The 19,212-nt window shown below is 38.2% G+C and overlaps 1 protein-coding gene across 5 annotated transcripts in view; it reads left to right on the top strand.

Annotated features, from left to right (window-relative positions):
- TRPC4 (transient receptor potential cation channel subfamily C member 4) overlaps positions 1-19,212 on the top strand; it is a 134,218-nt gene that overhangs the window by 104,035 nt on the left and 10,971 nt on the right. For all 5 annotated transcript variants that reach the window (XM_048295142.1, XM_048295141.1, XM_048295143.1 and 2 more), the window contains 4 exons: positions 4,017-4,156; positions 11,778-12,091; positions 14,446-14,641; positions 16,326-16,520. In XM_048295142.1, coding sequence (XP_048151099.1) covers positions 4,017-4,156; positions 11,778-12,091; positions 14,446-14,641; positions 16,326-16,520 — 845 coding nt within the window. The remainder of the gene's footprint in view (positions 1-4,016; positions 4,157-11,777; positions 12,092-14,445; positions 14,642-16,325; positions 16,521-19,212) is intronic.

Genomic DNA, 19,212 nt, shown 5'->3' with positions numbered 1-19,212 from the left:
AGGTTGTGTTTGGAAATGCCTGAATGACCTCCTTGCATAATCAAATCAGGTAGTATCCAGCTATCCATAAATCTTCCAAGTAGAAAAGTGTACAAGGTCACAGAGATAATGCTGCTCTGATCTCTGGATGTATTTTTCTTCAAAAAACAAAGCAAGCAAAACAAAACAAAACAAAAACCACAAAAAACAACAACCAAAAAAACCCAAAATGAAACAAAACAAAACCAACCAAAAACCACATAGATTTTCCAAGTCTTTTCCTGATTCTCCCAGTGACTGTAACAGAACAAAATTGGCATGTTTTGTCAGATCCTGTGGAGGTAAGAGTGGTCTGACTTCTTCCCCCCCAGACATTTCCTTCTTGTAAAAAGATAGTTCTGATCTACAACAAAATTTCAAGGCCTCTGGCTGCGTGAGCATAAATTAAGCCTAAACAGCACAGCCGGGAATCCCTGAGGTTTGTTGTTCAGAATACCTTCATTGCATAAGCTCACCAGGCCTTAGAGACATCTTCAGCCTTGCATAAAGGCTCTGGGATTTCAGGGTACACTTTTCTAGGATAGCCCTTCAGGCGCACTTGGGAGGATTTACAGAACTCCAGAGGGTCCGGTTCTTCCAGCATTCATTGCCCCACCTGAGCCCCTTTAAGGATCCCTAGCCATGGAGACCTGGTAGCTGCAAAGACTCCGATCTCAGCTATCATGGTGGGATTGCCCTGGAGTCGTGAATTTGGGCAGTCAACCTTAGGACTTGGTACCAAGATTTGCTTTCAAAAATACATGTATGGGAAGTTCTCCTGTGCATACATGGAATGTGTGTCTTTCACAAATGTAGTATCCATCCATCCATCCATCCATCCATCCATCCCTCCATCCATCCATCCATCCATCCATCCATCCATCAACATAGCTTCAAGTTGTCTGGAGTGACGTAGGATCTCAGAAACTGTATTTATATATTGAGTTTGGACTTAGATGCTTTGGCTGGCAAGAAGAGTAAACTATCACATCTCCATCACAGCCAGCAAAATTATGGGATTTTCACTTCTCCATTACAATTTGAAAAAAACATGCATCAGGATGTACATAAAAGTTGTCTTGAACAAAGAAAATAATTAGAACTACCACCTTAAAGATGTCAAAGTATACTCAGAACTTTCAGCTTCCAAATGACTTCCAAATTTCTGGTAGCTTGGATTAGTTGTGTTTCTAATTCAAAATGATCGAATTTACAACAGCCATATACTCTCTTCCACTATTCTATAATAGGTCAGTATTTCTCTGTTAATGTCAACTTTAAAATCACATTTCACTTTCTGAAGCTCAGGAAGTGCTTGGGGAAACAGTCTGGCTTTTCACTCACAAAACAGATCAAATGCAGCAGCATTAGTCAGCATTTCTTTTTCAATCTGTACATAATCCTATTATATTTTAGGCAGTGCTGTCAAAGCATATAATGCTGAGCAACAGTCTTACAGAGAACAGCCCTGTTGCAGTCTATGTCAGTTCACGTCTTTGGCTGGTTATGAACCATAGAAGATCTCAGCAGAAGGCTTTAATTAACTTAAAGGCTCTTGTTTAAGCATTCTTCTTATTTTTCATCCCAACCTATTACTGCTCTCTTTTCAAACCATATTTTAAAGAGAATCCTTAACTCTGACAAGTTACAAAAAAGTTTATTTCATTCTATGAATGTGTGTATTGATTTCTGCAAAGCCTTTTTATTTGGGCATCTTCCATCAATGCAACTGTTTGCTTTCTGTGCCATAGCAGTCTTGCCAATGTCAAGATCCTGCAACTTTTAGGTGAAAATTTATTAAATGATAAAGAGCAAGGCACTGGTCTGTGACACTGAGGCTTAGGAGCCATATCTGTATTACACAAACTTTGGCTCTGAGCCTGGATCCAGGTCCTCTCCTGCAGCACAGTGGTGATTTTTATCTGCTATAATGCAAGTGGAGCAGGGGTGATTCAGAGCAGTGTCTGAAATGTGAATGAGATATAGCAGCACACGAAACAGCTGCTTTTATGACCTAACGATGGTTAGGTCTTAAGTAGTTATTCCTGAAAGGTAGTGGAAGAACAAGCAGGGACATTTGCAAGTTCACGGGCTGTGTGATGAAGGATAGAGAGGACTGTGGCGAGAAGGGGGAGGCAGATCTGCTGTCACCATGTTCATACTGCAGTGTCATGAGTTACCAGGTCTTTGAAGAGTAAGTGGTTAAGTCATTTCACAGGCTGCAATGGGCAGGCATCTAGGAGCCTGCCCTGGTAGCCTTGTGAAGGTGTGTTGCCTTTGTGGTGGCACTTGGGCAGCTAACAGCAGCATAGTCGTGTGTGCTGTTAGTGGATGTTGAGCCCTGCCGTGTGATCATGTCCAGCTGTTCTCCCACTGTTACTCAGCACAATTGATTGCACCTTTCAAATAAGTGTTCACTTTGTAACAGTGCTGCATTTTCTGTGTTAGTTTTATCTGATACACTACAGATAGAGTTGCAATCTGCCTGTCTTGGCTGTTGTAGGCAGTAAAATGGGCCTATCCCACTTTGCTGTCTGCATGTTTCCAGCATGGTCCTTCCTCAGAGTGTGTTGCCCCAGGTCTGCAGAATGCTGAAATGGTGATGGCAGCATGACTGAAAATTAATCCTATGAAAATAAAAATTGCTGGATCAATCAGATCATTCAGATACTCCCGAGGCTTGTGATTATTGGTGATGACACACAGAAACAAGATGGGACCCTGTGTCTGAAGTTTGAGGGTAAAGTTAGTGAGGAAGACAACGTTTCCTTTTGAAAGCAACCAAGGGACAGAAAGACCAAGCCAATACACTACAAAATTAAACTATAATAACTCAAAAACCTACCTGGCACAAACAAGAGTAGACCAGAAATTACTTCTTAGGGTTCATGTCTGAGAAAAATCACACATTTTCCATCCAGTCAGCCAGAAGACCATTGAGAAAAAATGTTAAGTTTTAAGGAGAATTAAGTTCATACTAAGGAAATGCAGAACCATATAGGCCCCTGCAGAAGATCTGTTTAACATTCTAAAAGACCAGGTGAAGAAAAGCCATGCTGAATTAACTGTGTCTCAACACCAATATGTGAGATTTGCCTTATTTTTGGAATTTTGCCCTTCTAATGAGCACAAAGAAATTCCTATAAGAAAATAATTAACTGTGAAAAATTAAAAGCTGTAATGGTATTGTTATCAAAAATCTCCATAGATAATGCGAAATATGCATCTAAATATTCCATGTTGTCTTATTAACGTATTACACAGTAATGTGGAGTACCTTCTTCAGAGTGGTTTTAATTTTTATAGCATGAAAGAGTCTACCCACAGTTGTCTCTGAAGCTGTTAAACCAAGTTCATGTCAGACAACTTGCAAGATTTCCCACTTGGATTGAATATTTCTGTTTCACTGTGTTTAGCACAATGTGTGCTCTGCACACCTGAAAACAGTTTCAATTCCTTCATGTCCCAAAGGAAGGTATCAACAAAAACTTTCTTCTGGAGACACTACTCTTTCATATGGAAAAGGGAGACTTTAATTCAGCATTGACAATAACAATAGAAATTCTCTTCCTTATTGTGTGGGTTCCAATCAAAATAAATTGTGTTGGATTGACTTCTGCAGTCATAAATTTTCCAGTTTGAAATACATTGCATCAGTTGCCAAGGACTGAGTTGGCATTGGTAACTTATTTTAAGACCCTTTTTATACTTTTTAGGATACAATGAGAAAGAGATTGAAGAGAACCAAAGAAACTGTCCTTATACAAGCAGATTACTTTTTTTTTTTTTTTTAGCGGGTTTTGTGTGACAAATTAATTCCGGAAACGTTAGCGTAAAGATGAAATTTCACCTACCTAGATGTGTAATTTAGAGCACTTAGCCACTTTCCCTTTACACTTGATGTGAGGAGAATCAATCTATCATGAGATAAGTGTCTAGAATAGTCACAGCCTTTCTTACTTAATATTCATACCTAATGAATTGTGTTCTATTTACAGGTTTTATCTGGGGTGAAATTAAACAGATGTGGGATGGTGGACTGCAGGACTACATTCATGACTGGTGGAACCTCATGGATTTTGTAATGAATTCCTTGTATTTGGCAACAATCTCTTTGAAAATTGTTGCATTTTCAAAGGTAAACTTTAAAAAAAAAAAGAGCAAAAGTTTTAAGATCAATTGAATAAGGCTTCTTCAATCTTTCTTTTGTGTTTGGAGGTCCTGAGGCTTAGCAATGCAAGAGATGTATGATGTACTCTGTGAATCTTCTGCAGCAATGACAGGAAGCTAGACAAGCATAAGAGCAAACAAAACATTGTGGTTTATGCTTTTTTCTTCTTGGCCCATGCAATCTTTTCTTATTTTGTCCTGAACTGTCATACTGTTAATTTCTTGAAAAACTAAAATTGCCTGTAATATTTTATAATGTTTGCATAAAATTATGGTTTTTTTGACTTTTTTTCTTTGACTTTTTTTCAGTGACAAATTATTGCCCCTAAGACAATTTTACACAACTTTCAGACAGGTCTACTGGCAAAATACTTAGTCAAAATTGGTGGGGGGAACTAAAAAGCAAAATTTTAATTTCTTTTGAAAATTTATGATAAGTGCAACATGAAAAACTAAAACTGAAGGGGATAAAATGGTCACTCGAGGCTGGGTATGTTCATTTTTTCATTCTTCTCATGGACTTGTTGTGAATAGTCTTTTATTTCTGCTGTTTTAAGTATCTTCCAGCAGAACAAACCTTCTTTCCAAAGGCATAGAACATGTTGTGTGAACATTTTGTGTATATTCAACATGAATATGTAATGTGATAGAAATTCCTCATAAATGAGATATTTTGAGCAAAAAATGTGAAAGGAAATTAAAGCATTTTTTAGCATTTGTCATAGAGTTCTTATCACATCCAAGTAAAGATAAGCCCATTTTTACTGGCCGCTGGGATCTGCATTGTACTTCAGCTTTTTCAAGTTCCCTGCCACCAGCAATAATTTATAGTTGCAATAATACTACCCTGTATGCATGGAAGAAGAGTCTCTCCTCTGCTAAGATACTTTTGACTGGGACAAGGAGAGAGCTGTCAAGTAGCCAGTTATGGCTTTCCCTCCTCAAGCAGCAGCTGTTCTCATTGCAGTCCTGCCACAGGCTTAGAGGAACTTAGGGACTCTAATTTATATCATCTTGTGTCTGTTCACAAAGGTCCATGTGTCAGCTGGTCAGGAACAGGGATGAACAAAGACCTGGGATGTGTTGACACACCAGCTGTCTCCTTTGACAAAAGGTTTCTGACGTGCTGGGCCTCTAGCTGCAAACCTTTGGAAGTCTTCTCACTCAAAGAAATTTGGAGCCTGAAAGAGAAAGGTGCTCCAAAGTGTGGTGAACTGTCATTTAAAAGCTAATGAAATGCCTTTTTACGCACAAAGATGCCTTATCATAAAGTGACTAGAAAATAAGTAGTCGTTTCACTGTCCCTTGTAACAAAGCAAACAGTTCATTGAAAATGGCTGTTTCCAAAGTATTGGAGATGGCCAATTATTCACTTCAGAATAATATTAATTAGAAGACATTATAATCCTTTCATCTCCCAAACAGCTTCTGTTTACAGTAATGGGATTCCAAGGTGACAGTATCTGGGATAATGGGCATCCATTACTCTCCAAATTAGTGCTTACATTTTAATGATAATGAATACAGTGCTTAAAAAAGCTGTACTAGTCAACTGGAACACATGATGAAGTAATGAACAGAGGAATACAAGTGTGATTTAATACCCAGCCACATTCCTTCAAATGCCTACAACAGAGTTCCTTGCCACTATGCCAGATGAGATTGAGAGGATGCCAAACGTAACCAGTATGTTTTGATATAAAGCTTTAATTCTCTTTTCCTGAGCATTGCAAGACAGGTTTTTCTAAGTTACAGCTGTTCTGTATTTATTGAACCAAAGATCAGTTCTCAGATTTTTTCTATCTTCTATAGATCAGTTCAAGCCACCTAAGAAAACATTTTAACCAACTCCCTTGAATAAAATTATGAGTGGTCCCATGCTACTCTCCTGTGTGATAAATATTCCCAGAGTAAAATATAGTGTTTGTTGCCCGTTTCAGGCTCTCTGGCTGATGCAGTAGTTAAGTAGATGGATAGTAGTTAGAGTAGCTGATGGGGTAGTGTAAAATACACCACCAAAATGTATAATTTCAGGATGAGAGAACTGCAAAGATAAGTCAAAGTTATTGGTTTCATTGCCAGTATTCAAATATAATGAGGATATCTTATAATTTTTGAGGGGCTATGTTTTTTTGTCTCCGTATAAACATGTTAGGTCTTCCTAGATTATCCAGTATATCCACATGTTAGGTCTTCCTAAATTATCCTGTATATCCACTGAAAATGCTCTCTCCTCCATAAAAATATCATCATAAATAGTGCATTATCACAAATTTTTTAAAGTACATAATGACAGATTTTAAGCAACACATTTGTTTTGATGGAGGGTTTTAGATAGAAATGATTATGCATTAAGAAAAAATGTTAAACTTGAGCATTGGACCTAGTGCTGCTTGTTTCCAATTTTGCTAGAAATAACATACAATTCCGTATTGCTGATAATGTGCCTCAGCCACTGACATGAAGATCTAGTAGGGAAACAAATTCCTATTCAGGGCAAGAACTCTGAAGAGTATCTAAAGTACATTATTTGTCTCAACATTTACTGGCTTAATGATCACTGTGTCAGGTCTACTTTGTTCAGTAGTAAATAGGATTCTATATCCCTCCTGCCACCAGCTCTGCAGAAGCTAACATCTTCTTGCATGCTTGCATTGTAAAATGGTTTTGATTGATATTTTACCAGATTCACAGACTAAATGTCCATTTCCATAGGAAGATTAACACCTCTCCACCCCTGAGAAATTATGGACTTGATTCCTCAGTGTAATTACCATTTTAAAGCTCTCTGCTAGGCTATCCTTCTGCCCCCTTCCTACTGCTGCTCTGAAATTCCACATAATGAATGCAAAGTTTGATGCATACATTTTAAAATAGGAAGAGCTCATATTTACATATGACCTTTCAGGAAAGGATTTAAAGTACTTTTCCTGAAATGAATATTACTTAACTTGTCTTTTTGTGACCAGAAACAAAGGGATCATCTGAGACCAAGGTCCAACAGCCCATTAAACATTCAGGTAGCCTGATCTACATGTCTGTTTGATCTTGGTGCTTCCAGGAGATCTAGAGTTCATGTCTTTTGTCTTAATGGGAAAACAGTGATCACTCAGCTTTTTTCCTCACAAATGATTCAGATATAGAATTTGCATTTGAATTCCTTTGAGTAAGGATCAAGAATTATTATCTTGTATTCCCTGTCTGACATCTCAAAAGCATCATATATTTGCCTTGAAACTCTACTGTTTATGTGCTGCTCAATTTGTTTTCTGCTCTTCTTAATTTTCTATTGATGTGCCATGTAAATTTCCTTCAACCACTGAGCCAATAATAGGTGTTATTTAATCAATTTAAGTGACGATTTGCTTTTTTTATGTCAAAAAGTTGTGTTTTCATTTCAAGTGGGGCCAGAAATTCATCAGGGTCACCAAACAGAGGACTGCAGAGTATCAGCGTCATGATTTACACCAAATTTAGTGCTGCTATGTTTTCTCTTACCATTTTCCCTTCCCTAGAACAATAATCATTTATTTATCCTGTGTAAAACAGAAGGACTTCAACAAACATGAGTGAGAAAACAAATACTTCAATTCTCCACGGTTTGGCTTGTTTGGGTCTGAGATACAGTTTTTATTCTTTTTTCTTTTTTTTTCACTGTTCCTGGTTATACCTAGTCTTTTTGCTACTCTTCTGTATTTGCCTTTTCACATAAAAGCTGCTTTGTTCTCTAGGGTTTTATCTTTAATATTTCTAGATTCCTTTTCAGCATTCTCTGCTCTAGTTAGTGGAATCAATAGGGATTGTTGTTAGAGACCTCTTATACTCATTATTTTCTTTATATTATTTGCTGTCTTCTTACAGTTAGTGTATTTCACAGATAATTTCCAAAATTATCTCTCAGGCCTTCACCTTTCTCACTTTTTTCTGCCAAGTACTTCCAGTCTCTTAAATTATGTTTCTTCAACACTAAAATAACAGCCATCCCTCTCTGTTTACAGCCGTGACATGTCTTGAATTCTATCCAAACATGCAGAAAGCACTTGGGCCCAAAAAAGGAAGAGTCAGTTATGCCGAAATATCACAGTTGTGCCTTTGATTTCCCTTTTACAAATAAAAGGTCATTGATCTTTTCTGAATGTTTAAGCAAATTAGTTTTGTGTCTTGATCCAGGACATCATAGGCAAAGTCCTTTTTCCTCGTCTTTCTGCTTAACATCATTTCTTGTAGAAAATATGACATTGGGTACATCTTGCAAGACTACAGCTGTAAGACAGTCTATCCCTTTTCCCAACAGTCAGTGAGGAGAAAATGAGAAAGTTAATGAACAACTCACCTCTGTGGGATATTTGCTTTCCCACTACTCTAGAAATTCTCATTTCTCTTTGCTGACTGTAAAAGTAGGCGACAGAGTGCAGATATGACTGTCCACACCTGATTTGTTAAACTTGATCCTTGCTCTCTTGGTATATCGTGTGCTATACTTATTCAGTGTCCTGTAGTTCCATGTATTTCTCAGAAGGGTATTTCCTTACATCTCCCCACTTCTGTAACTTCCCTGTAATCTGCCACTACTTGCCCTCACATAAAATATGTCTGCAGTTTGATGCTTTTGATTTTCTATCAAAAACTCAATCTCTTCCTAATTTTATATATGTTCTTTACATTTCTCCATGACTATGTTTTACTTTATTATCCCAACACACCTTGTGTCCCTAATCTGTGTATCTACGGCACTGTTCAGTACCAATCTTTGCTTGTACTGACAATTATTCCTAATTATTTAATAGGTGCAAGTTTTCAGTTGTGAGGGTTGTAAAGTGCCACGAGAATTTGCAGTAATGTGCTTTTATATCTTAGGTGTTGTCTCCGGTAACTAAATTCTGTTTTCTATTGCCTGTTTTTCATCGCTGATCTTTAATCAATCAGAACTGGATTAAAGAGCAGTAGTGGATGGGGCAGATGAGCATAATCATTAGGGAGAGGATAGTCTAATGAAGAGAGTACTGATCTATGATTCCAGCAGGTCTAGATTTAATTCACTGCTCTGTAGAGAACAAATATCACAGGTGAATTAAATGTAAGGCTGAGTAATTTGTAATTCTTTAATGGGCTATTCTTCAGTTTTGCAGTTCTCATCCCCAAATCCACAAACCTGTCAGCCACTATGGCTGCTTGTATACAAGTAAATGACACTGTGCCAGGGATTGCTGTCAGCACTGGGACAGTTTCACAAGCACTACCAGTTGGTTGGAGAAACCCTGGTGTGGGGCCTGTGCCAGCTATTAGTGTCCGAAACAGTGCCCAGTTCCCTTTCACAGTTTGGATCATATAATCACAGAGTCATAGGATGGTATGGGTTGGAAAGGACCTTTAAAGGTCACGTAGTCCAGTGCCTCTGCAATAAGCACAGATATCTTCAACTAGATCAGGCCGCTCAGAGCCCCATCCAGCCTGACCTTGAATGTCTCCAGGAATGGGGCATCTGCCACCTCTCTGGGCAACCTGTTCCACTGTTTCACCACCCTCATCATAAAAAATTTCTTCCTATATCTAGTCCAAATCTACCCTTTTTCAGTATAAAACCATTAGTTCATTGCTATTGCTGCAGGCCCTAGTAAAAAGTCTATCTCCATCTTTGCTATGAGGCCCCTTGAGGTACTGGAAGGCCACAAGATCTCCTCAAAGTCAGCTTTTCTCCACACTGAACTCCCTCAGCCTTTCCTCAGAGGAGAGGTGCTCCAGCCTTGTGACCATTTTCACTGTATGCCTCTGGACCCACTCCAATAGTCCATGTTTCTCCTGTACTGAGGATGCCAGATCTGGATGCAGCATGCCAAGTGGGGTATCACCAGAGTAGAGGAACAGAAACCCCTTTCTTGGCCTGCTGGCCACACTTCTTGTATAGCCCAGGATATGGTTGGTTTTCTGGGCTGTGAGCACACATCTACCAGTACACGAACTCCATCTCCTCACAATCCCTTCATTCCCCTGACTGTCTTGGTACTGGGGGCTGCCTTGACCCAGGTGCAGTGCCTTGCACTTGGGTCTTGTTAAACCCCGTGCAGTTCCCATGGGGCCACTTCTTGACCTTGTCCCGGTCCCTCTGGATGGCATCCTGTCCTTCAGGCATGTCAGCCACACCACTCAGCTAGGTTCATCTGTAAACTTGCTAGGTGTGCACTCAATCCCTCTGTCTGTCATTAATGAAGATATTAAACAGTCCCAGTCCCAGTACAGATCCCTGAGGGGGTGTTACTTGTCACTGATGTCATCAAGCAGTTGATCACCTCTCTATGGATGCACTCATCCAGCCAGTTCTTTATCCACTGAACAGTCCACCCATCAAATCCATCTCTCATCAGTTTGGAGAAGGATGTTGCAAGGGACCGTGTCAAAAGCCTTACACAAGTCCAGACAGATGACACCTGCAGCCTTTCCCTTGGTGAAATCATGCTGGTGCTTCAAATCACCTTCCTGTCAGCCAACCACCTTAGCACAACTTCTAGGAGGATATTTTCCATGGCTTTCCCAGGCACAAAGGGAAGGCTGACAAGCTGGTTGTTCCTAAGGTTTTAATTTCTCCCCTTTTTAAAAATGGGTGCAATGTTTCACTCTTTCCAGTAACCAGGGACTTCACCTGACTGACAGGACTTTTCAAATGTGACGTAGAGTGACTTGGAAACTATGTTAGCCAGTTTCTTTAGGATTTCTTTAGGATTCCGAGGTGCATCTCATCAGGTCCCACAGAGTTACGGATGTTCAAGTTCCTCAGGTGTTCCTGAACCACTCTGAGTGATTGCCTTCTTTGGAGGGCGAGTGTGGTGAAATGCTGTGATGCCTGTTTATGTTGTGTCATCTGGCCCCAGTGACACATGGAGTCCCTTTCCTTACTGCTGAGGGCATGCCCAGCAGCTCTGAAGGTTCATCTGTGTGGCCTAGAGTGGGTAAATACAGATAACACCATAGTCCCTCTTTGAAATCTGCTCTATATTATATTATCCTCTTTTTAGAGGGCTTCCTAGCATAGATTCTCTCCTCTGACATGTTCTATAAAACAGATTAATATATAAGTAAATAATGATGAGTCCGCCACAGTAGTTAAGCCTCAGTTCAAATATCTTTCATCTTCAAGAATTTTTTTTTTTGGTAGAGCTGGAACAGAAGTCACAGTTTCAGGGGTCAGACTCTTTGGTAATGTGACACATAAGCAGTTTGCCATGGTTCATTAATAAACATCTTTTTCATCATTGGTCCAGTACTAGTGATTAAGTGATATACTTACTCACTGATTGAATGTTTTCTTCCTCTTTGCCAGAGTTCTTGTGGATTTCTATCCATCACTGTCAGCCCTGCACTGTTCTCCAAAGAAATAATTTACCTGCTTGTACAGCTGGAAATTTCTATAATTCTAAAAAGCAAGGTGCTCAAAACTGTTCCTTTTGCAGTGTCAGAATTTTTAAACTTGCTTTTGCTACTGTGAAAATTTATTGTGAAATCTGAAAATTAATTGAGCAACTTATAAAGAAACTGACATGCTTGTTTATGCATAAAATCAGAGGAGTAATTTCTTCCCTTCTGCTTGTTTTCAGTATAGTGGGTTAGTTCCACGGGAGAGCTGGGACATGTGGCATCCAACCCTGGTGGCTGAAGCCCTGTTTGCAATCGCAAACATCTTTAGCTCCCTGCGCTTGATCTCGCTATTCACTGCAAATTCTCACCTGGGACCTCTGCAGATATCTCTAGGAAGAATGTTGCTGGACATTTTGAAGTTTCTCTTCATATACTGTCTTGTGCTGCTCGCTTTTGCAAATGGATTGAACCAGCTGTATTTCTACTATGAGACAAATGAACCTGGCAACTGCAAAGGAATACGATGTGAAAAGCAGAATAATGCATTTTCAACGTAAGTTGCTATTTATTTCTATCCTCCCCCTCTCCCCAAATATTTTAATCACTTAGATGATGTTTACAGAAAAGAACCTTCATTTTCTATTGGTATTACAGTGGTGTCCTGACAGACACATCTAATGTTACCCGAATAAAAAAAAATTAACATTTCATCACTCTAATAATATTCACATCATATGAAAGTGAAATCTGTACAATTCAAGATATCTGAAAAGATAAAAATTAAAATAGAGATAAGAGGAAGATAAATGAGTTTAGAAGGTACATAAGGTCACCAGCTCAGACCTTGCTCATCCAGGCGGTTGTCACTCTGCATTTCTTCCGTGTCTATCTGTGGGCATTAAATGAGTCTGGTGTTCTAAAACATGAAGATTCCTTGCAAATGTGATAGGCTATAAAAAAACATGCAGTCCAAGATTCTACTGACCCTACTCCACACAATCGAATTTCTAATTTCTGTTAGAAGCTATTTCTTTTTCTTTCACTTTAAAATCAATCTTACTTCATTCTGGTTTTTAGTTCATCTACAGTACCAAAACACTGCCAAATGAACACTAATTCTCCTTCACCTTCCAACCTGAATCAAACTCCTGCTATAAATGTTCATTCCCTATTAACTTCTGTGTATCTAGGCTGTTTTTAAAATGTATTTATTACCAGTGGCTTCCTTCTTAGAGGAAATAATTTTATAAACATAGCAGCCTTTATATCATCCTAATCAAGTAACTTTTTGCAGGCACAGCATATTTTTGTTGTATATTAATAACACCTATGCAGGTGTAAACTCTGTGATCTGAACAGAAAAGCACACGGAAATTTTTCAGAGCTCAGCATTGAGGAAAGCAATATTCATCTGGGAAATAGTGGGGACTAGTGGCACTAGTGTCAGAAGGTGGTGTCATGGCAAACTGTGATGCTTTATGTGTTCCAAACTTTTAAGGAGCAGAGTCTCACCAGGACTATTCTTATGACATGATAATGTATCTGAACACAGAACAAAGGTGGAAGTTTTTCAAGCTATCTAGGTGCAGAGGATTATTTTTTAAAGTTCGTCATTGTTACTAGCTTCCTAGCTGTTCTACAAACTTCTCTAAGGGAATATCATATGCTTTAGGTATAAAAGCACAAGTTTCTTTTGAGAGCAGTGTGCTTCTCTTTTACATGTCTCCCTTCTTTATAAAACAAAACACATGCTAATGATAATAATTTCTTTCTAATTATTCAACTCTTTTTATCTCAGCGGCTCTCAACAAACCAGAATTGCCTAATATGAGGATACCATACTTTTTTCAACATCCTGGTGAAGCACAATCATTGAGTTACTTTTAGATCCTTATTCTACCCCCTATAGTTAAAGCAAAGGGTCAAAATACTTCAAAAGAAGGTGTCCAACATAAGATCTCTGAAACTATATTTATCTCGCTGAAGTTTGAACAAAATCAACCCTTTTCTTGCAGGCTTATTTATAGATTCTGTATTGTATATCTAGAGGCTCAGATTTGAAACATTAGGCCATTGTTTCACTAAAAATATATTCCCTCTTGTCACGATCCACTAATACAAGCGAGGGTCGTGATGGTTTGTTTATAGATCTCAGAGTGCAAAAGGACACAAGGGATTTCAGTTTTAATCAGAACAGTGCACCTTTATTAAGTGCCCACAACATGGTAATGCAGTAGAGAAAGATAGAGAGAGATAAGGAAAACAAAGTAAAAGGGTAGAGAGGAAGAAAAAGGGGGGTCAATAGCTACCAGCAGACGAGATGAAGTCCTCATGGTCTTCTGCCAATAGATTCATCTTCTTTCCATGGGGAGATCTCATCTTGGTTAATTTAGAAAGTCCCTTTATAGTCCTTTTCAAAAGCGAGGGGCAACTGGCCAAGAAGTGGGGAAATCTACAGCCGTTGTTATGGGGCCCGTTGCTTTGGGAAACGGGTACAGGACAGACGTACAGGACAGGTGTACAGGAGAGGTGTACAGGACAGGTCATTCCTTTCCACTTCAGCGCAGTCCTGGGCAGCAAGAACGGCACAGTCCATTGTGACCTGCACTAATTTCCTCAGGAATGCGTACCAGTTCCCAGTGGGCACACCCGCAGGCAACACTTGCAAGCATTCCCACCTCAGCCAGGCCAGGACTCCTGTGTTCAGTCTCTGTCCTTGGCGATGATCGTGAGGCAGATGAGGGATCTTCGGACCGTCTCTTACACCTCTGTGTTGGCTGTATTGTGATAAGTGTCATTCATCTCAGTCAAGTCAAGAACTTTTGTGTGTTTTGGGAGAAACTGAACAATCTGAAAACTGAATGTGTTGTTATTATACAGCTATTCCTTCTTGGTCATGTTTTTCAGGTTATTTGAAACACTGCAGTCATTATTCTGGTCTATATTTGGACTCATCAATCTCTATGTGACCAATGTGAAAGCGAGGCATGAATTCACTGAATTTGTTGGGGCCACCATGTTTGGTACCTATAATGTAATATCTCTGGTTGTTCTACTCAACATGCTAATAGCCATGATGAATAACTCTTACCAACTCATTGCTGTAAGTTATTCCTTTTTTTTAGATCATTTATAATATATACCCTCTCCCTGTTCCTACATTCAGTTTTTCTGGCAGTAAAACATTTCAAGGCAGGACATTGGGACAAATACTGTGATTTACTCTAATTCTTTTGCAGTGTTTGGGAGGGACAAAGAAGCCAAACCCAAGCTGGGTTGGGTAGAGGGAAATTTCCCCACAACACCAAATGGGGAAGAGGTGACCCTGATGAAGAAGCCAGCTCGTGGGTTGAGAAGGGTGTCCTGATGCTTCTGGCAAGTGACATGGGCTACAGCCCTGCCCAAGCTATACTGTGCAGGACTTCTCATTAGAAAAAGATTGCCCAGGATTGTTCTGTCTCTGCTTCATTTTTAATACATTATATTTATTAGCCTTTGAAAGGCTGCTGCATTTTTTGTTTGTTTGTTTTTTTAATCTAGCATGGATATACAGTTAACAGAAATTGGGTGCCCATGTTCTAAGGACAGTTTTGGACCCATTAGCTGTTCAAACAAAAGGTCATGTCTTCTCATTAAACAGTGTCCTGTTTCCTTCCTTAATGAAGACTGTCTTTATCCTTACCAGAGCTATTGGCATAGTTTTATTTCTCAACTGTCTATTGAGGAGACTAAGGAAAATAAACACTGATTCATCACAAGATAATTCAAATATGATCATGCAGAAAGCAAATAAAAGAAAGCTCCGCAGTCTTTAAGATTTTAAAATGTGCCTTTTTGTTTTTCCAATCTGGAAATTACAAGTGTTTCCACAAAAGAAAAACTGACCACCTGTGTTTGACCACCTGTAACTCTAGTTGTCAAAGTTTGGTGAACAATATCACAACATAGTACCACTCACCAAAACTTGGGCTGTAGGTAGTATACTTTTCCTGCTACAACTAAGTTGGTGCTTTTGTTACTGTATGGCCAGGGCTAGACCTGTAGCTGAACTTCTTGGCTATCCAAATTAGTGATTTAAACTTCTTGTTCATCTGCTAGGATTTAGAAATCTTTACATGGACTTTAGCTTTCATTTTCCCAAAATTTTAAGAATTATATAATACTATATAGGTTCCAAAAGAAATAAAATTGCAAATAAAAATAAAAATCCAGACCACAACCTATGCCAAATATAGAATTTTGAAGTAGTAGGGAAAAAAAAAAGATACTTGACTCAACAGTTTTAGTAGCCTCATGATTTGTTGGATAGCCTTTTTGTGAATTTTGGGAACCGGTAATTTCTAAGAAAATGCAAGAGCCTTACTGCCTTCTTAAAGCTGCTGCAGAGCAGCGTAATTAGACTGATCTATGTGGAATAATGGTGAGCTGCTATTATAACAAAATGTTTTTTCCAGAAATGTAGTATTTCTCTGCTTGCAATTACGCTTTCTGTTTTTTGAGAGACTTTCAATAATTTAACAGCTTGTAACAGTGAAAGAAGTGCTTATAAGTAGATATATACTTTACACATTGAACATCTCTTTACTGATGTAAAGCAGTTTAGTGTTAAAGGCCTTTGCTTTGTGTTAAAGGCCTTCTGTCCAAAGAAGGTAGCACTATTTTAACAGGACAATTCATTAGTATTTCAAGGTTGTTCTAGTTTCAGTTTTTTGCGATTTTTGTAGGGGTTTATTTCGCCTCCTCAATTACATCAACATCTGTGCTGCTGATTTGTTTCTTGTGTGCAGGATCATGCAGACATTGAGTGGAAGTTTGCTCGAACAAAACTCTGGATGAGTTACTTTGAAGAAGGAGGAACTCTGCCCACTCCTTTTAATGTCATACCAAGCCCAAAGTCTTTGTGGTATCTGATCAAATGGTTATGGAGACACCTTTGCAAGAAAAAAATTAGAAGAAAGCCTGAAAGTTTTGGAACAATAGGGGTAAGTTGTGTGGTTTACTCTGCCTGTAGTCCTCCTCTTTGCTATATAGATGAGTTTTTGTCAGCCTTATAGAGCATCTGAACCATCAAATAATGTGCATATGAATAATTCTAGCAGTGAATGTTTACTTTTTACATTCATGTCAATGTATTTGAAGAGAAAGCATCATCATATCCCTGTACAATGACAGTATGAACCATGTCTGTGCTTCATCTACAGACACTGCAAGAAAGATTAGGGGCAATACAAAAATCAAATATATATGCTTGTCTGCCAGTGTCAGAATTGGTCGCTAATCCCTAGCTCAAGCATCACAGTTCAGGTATAATTGAATACCATGAACCACAGACTCATGTATGAAGTATTCATCATGGGATATTTTCTGTGTCTCTGTCTCTCAACATGTAGTGAAATGGGTTTACCATAAAAGCACTCTTACCAAAAGCTGTTCTCGTTAAAAAAAACATTTTGAAAGGTAACAGCATTTACTTGGACTTGTTTTCTTGAATTTACAGGTAGAGTTATTTTAGAATCACATTCTGAAATCATACCATATTTTGATACTGCTTATTAACAGTGATATTTCTAGGGGAAAAAAAAAGAGGGGAAAAGACACACAAGGCAACCAAGAATAGTCCTGCCCCTGGATTCAGCTGATGCCTGTGTAATATCTCAGCCACTTACTTTCTCTGGTAGCTGCAATGGGTAAAGCAGATTTGAATTTTTCCCTCCTAACTTCATCTGCTTGAGATACCTCAGTCAGCAACACAGTTTTTCTATACTGACAGTGCAAATATTCAGGCAACATCCTAACCCACCAACAACTAATTCTCTTTAGTTATGTTTTCTTCATTTCCCATTAGCAAGTCAGTACCTCAGTAACTAGACTGAATTTAGCCAGCTCCAGCATGAAGAAGACAATTTGGGGTAAGATGTGGATAATGGCACTTTCTCTATACCATAGGGATTTGATGAATATAAGTGTTTCAAGTCTGTTAGGAACTCAGATAGCCAAGCATTAAGTGAGAGTATGAGAGTCAAATGTGGGTAAGGGGGAAAAGAAAGGGGTATAGTCCTTGAGCTATTGATTCTCCTAAAAAAAACTTCCATCCATTTCAAAGAAGTCAGGGATATGATATAATTCTTTGATGGACCCTTACTATATCAACCTTTTCTTTGTATTACTTTGCCATTTCTTGATAAATGAGTAATAAGTTTTTCCTACCTATTCTGCTGTCATATCCTGGAATGCAGCTTAATGTCTAGATGTACTTGGAGGCACAAGTTCACATGCATGTACAGATCTATGGTAAAGAGGAAAACTGACATATAAAACTAATTCACAATTACTGTACTGATAAATGGATTTTCTCCTCTTTGTAGAAAGCTTCAAATAAGGCTTATTGCAATATACTGATATTGTTGGCCAGTATCTAAATTGTGAAAACAAAATTTTTTCACTTAGCTGTCATATTTGTACATATAGGAAAGAAACAGCCAGGAAAAGAAGCTAATAAGCATGAGGGTGACATTGAAACAAGCCAGTAATGAACTACAAGAAACACACACTGAAAAAAAAAAAAACATTAAGTGAAGAAAAACTAACAGTGATTCATATAGAAATTTTAAAAAGACCATGAACCAGCAAGAATGGTGAATAATTTTAAGACCAAAACATCTCTGTGAAATATAGGAAGTGAAAAAAGTAAGTGCAGAGACCAACAGAAGGAAAAACTGTGAGATGTTGTTAGAAAAAGTCAAGAGAGAGAGAGTGATGTACTTGTGCGTGTGAGATAGTGGGCAATGCTTCTAGGCATTTGTTAAACATTTGGTAGGGATGATTAGCTAGTGTAAACTGAGAGAATGATATTAAAATTAATGGTATGAAGCCAGTGTATAGCAGAGGGTTGATTAACACAATCTCCCTGTTTGACTGAGGCAGATACAGAATACCCTTATACATCCCAGCTAAACCTTCAGGACAATATTTCTTGACAGACCTTCCATCTGGGATAAGGAAATATTTTTTCCTTTTTCTTACCCTCTCAAACTGTATATCTAGGAGTAAACTCATTCCTGGATCTGTGGAATAATAAAGAAAGATATGGGGTGCTCCCCACCCTATGCAGAATGGCTTGGTGAGCAAGGGGATTCAGAAATATCATCTCTACTTCCTGCACCTACCTCCTGCTAGGGTACATAAATACCACCTTCGAGAAACCCACAGCTTAGATTTGGGAAAACTGGTGCAGCAAAGGGTCAAAGGGTAGGGAGTCTATGCACCAAGCCACTTGAGAATTTTTCCAAATAGAATTTTCTTCTTTTCTTTTCTTTTCTTTTCTTTTCTTTTCTTTTCTTTTCTTTTCTTTTCTTTTCTTTTCTTTTCTTTTCTTTTCTTTTCTTTTCTTTTCTTTTCTTTTCTTTTCTTTTCTTTTCTTTTCTCTTTTCTTTTTTCTTTTCTTTTCTTTTCTTTTCTTTTCTTTTCTTTTCTTTTCTCTTTTCTCTTTTCTTTTCTTTTCTTTTCTTTTCTTTTCTTTTCTTTTCTTTTCTTTTCTTTTCTTTTCTTTTCTTTTCTTTTCTTTTCTTTTCTTTTCTTTTCTTTTCTTTTCTTTTCTTTTTTCTTTTCTTTTCTTTTTTCTTTTCTTTTCTTTTCTTTTCTTTTCTTTTCTTTTCTTTTCTTTTCTTTTCTTTT

Source organism: Corvus hawaiiensis, chromosome 2 (genome assembly GCF_020740725.1).
Source record: "Corvus hawaiiensis isolate bCorHaw1 chromosome 2, bCorHaw1.pri.cur, whole genome shotgun sequence".
Lineage (NCBI taxonomy): Eukaryota > Metazoa > Chordata > Aves > Passeriformes > Corvidae > Corvus > Corvus hawaiiensis.
The sequence above is the reverse complement of the archived record's forward strand: the minus strand, read 5'-3'. Positions and strand labels throughout refer to the sequence as shown.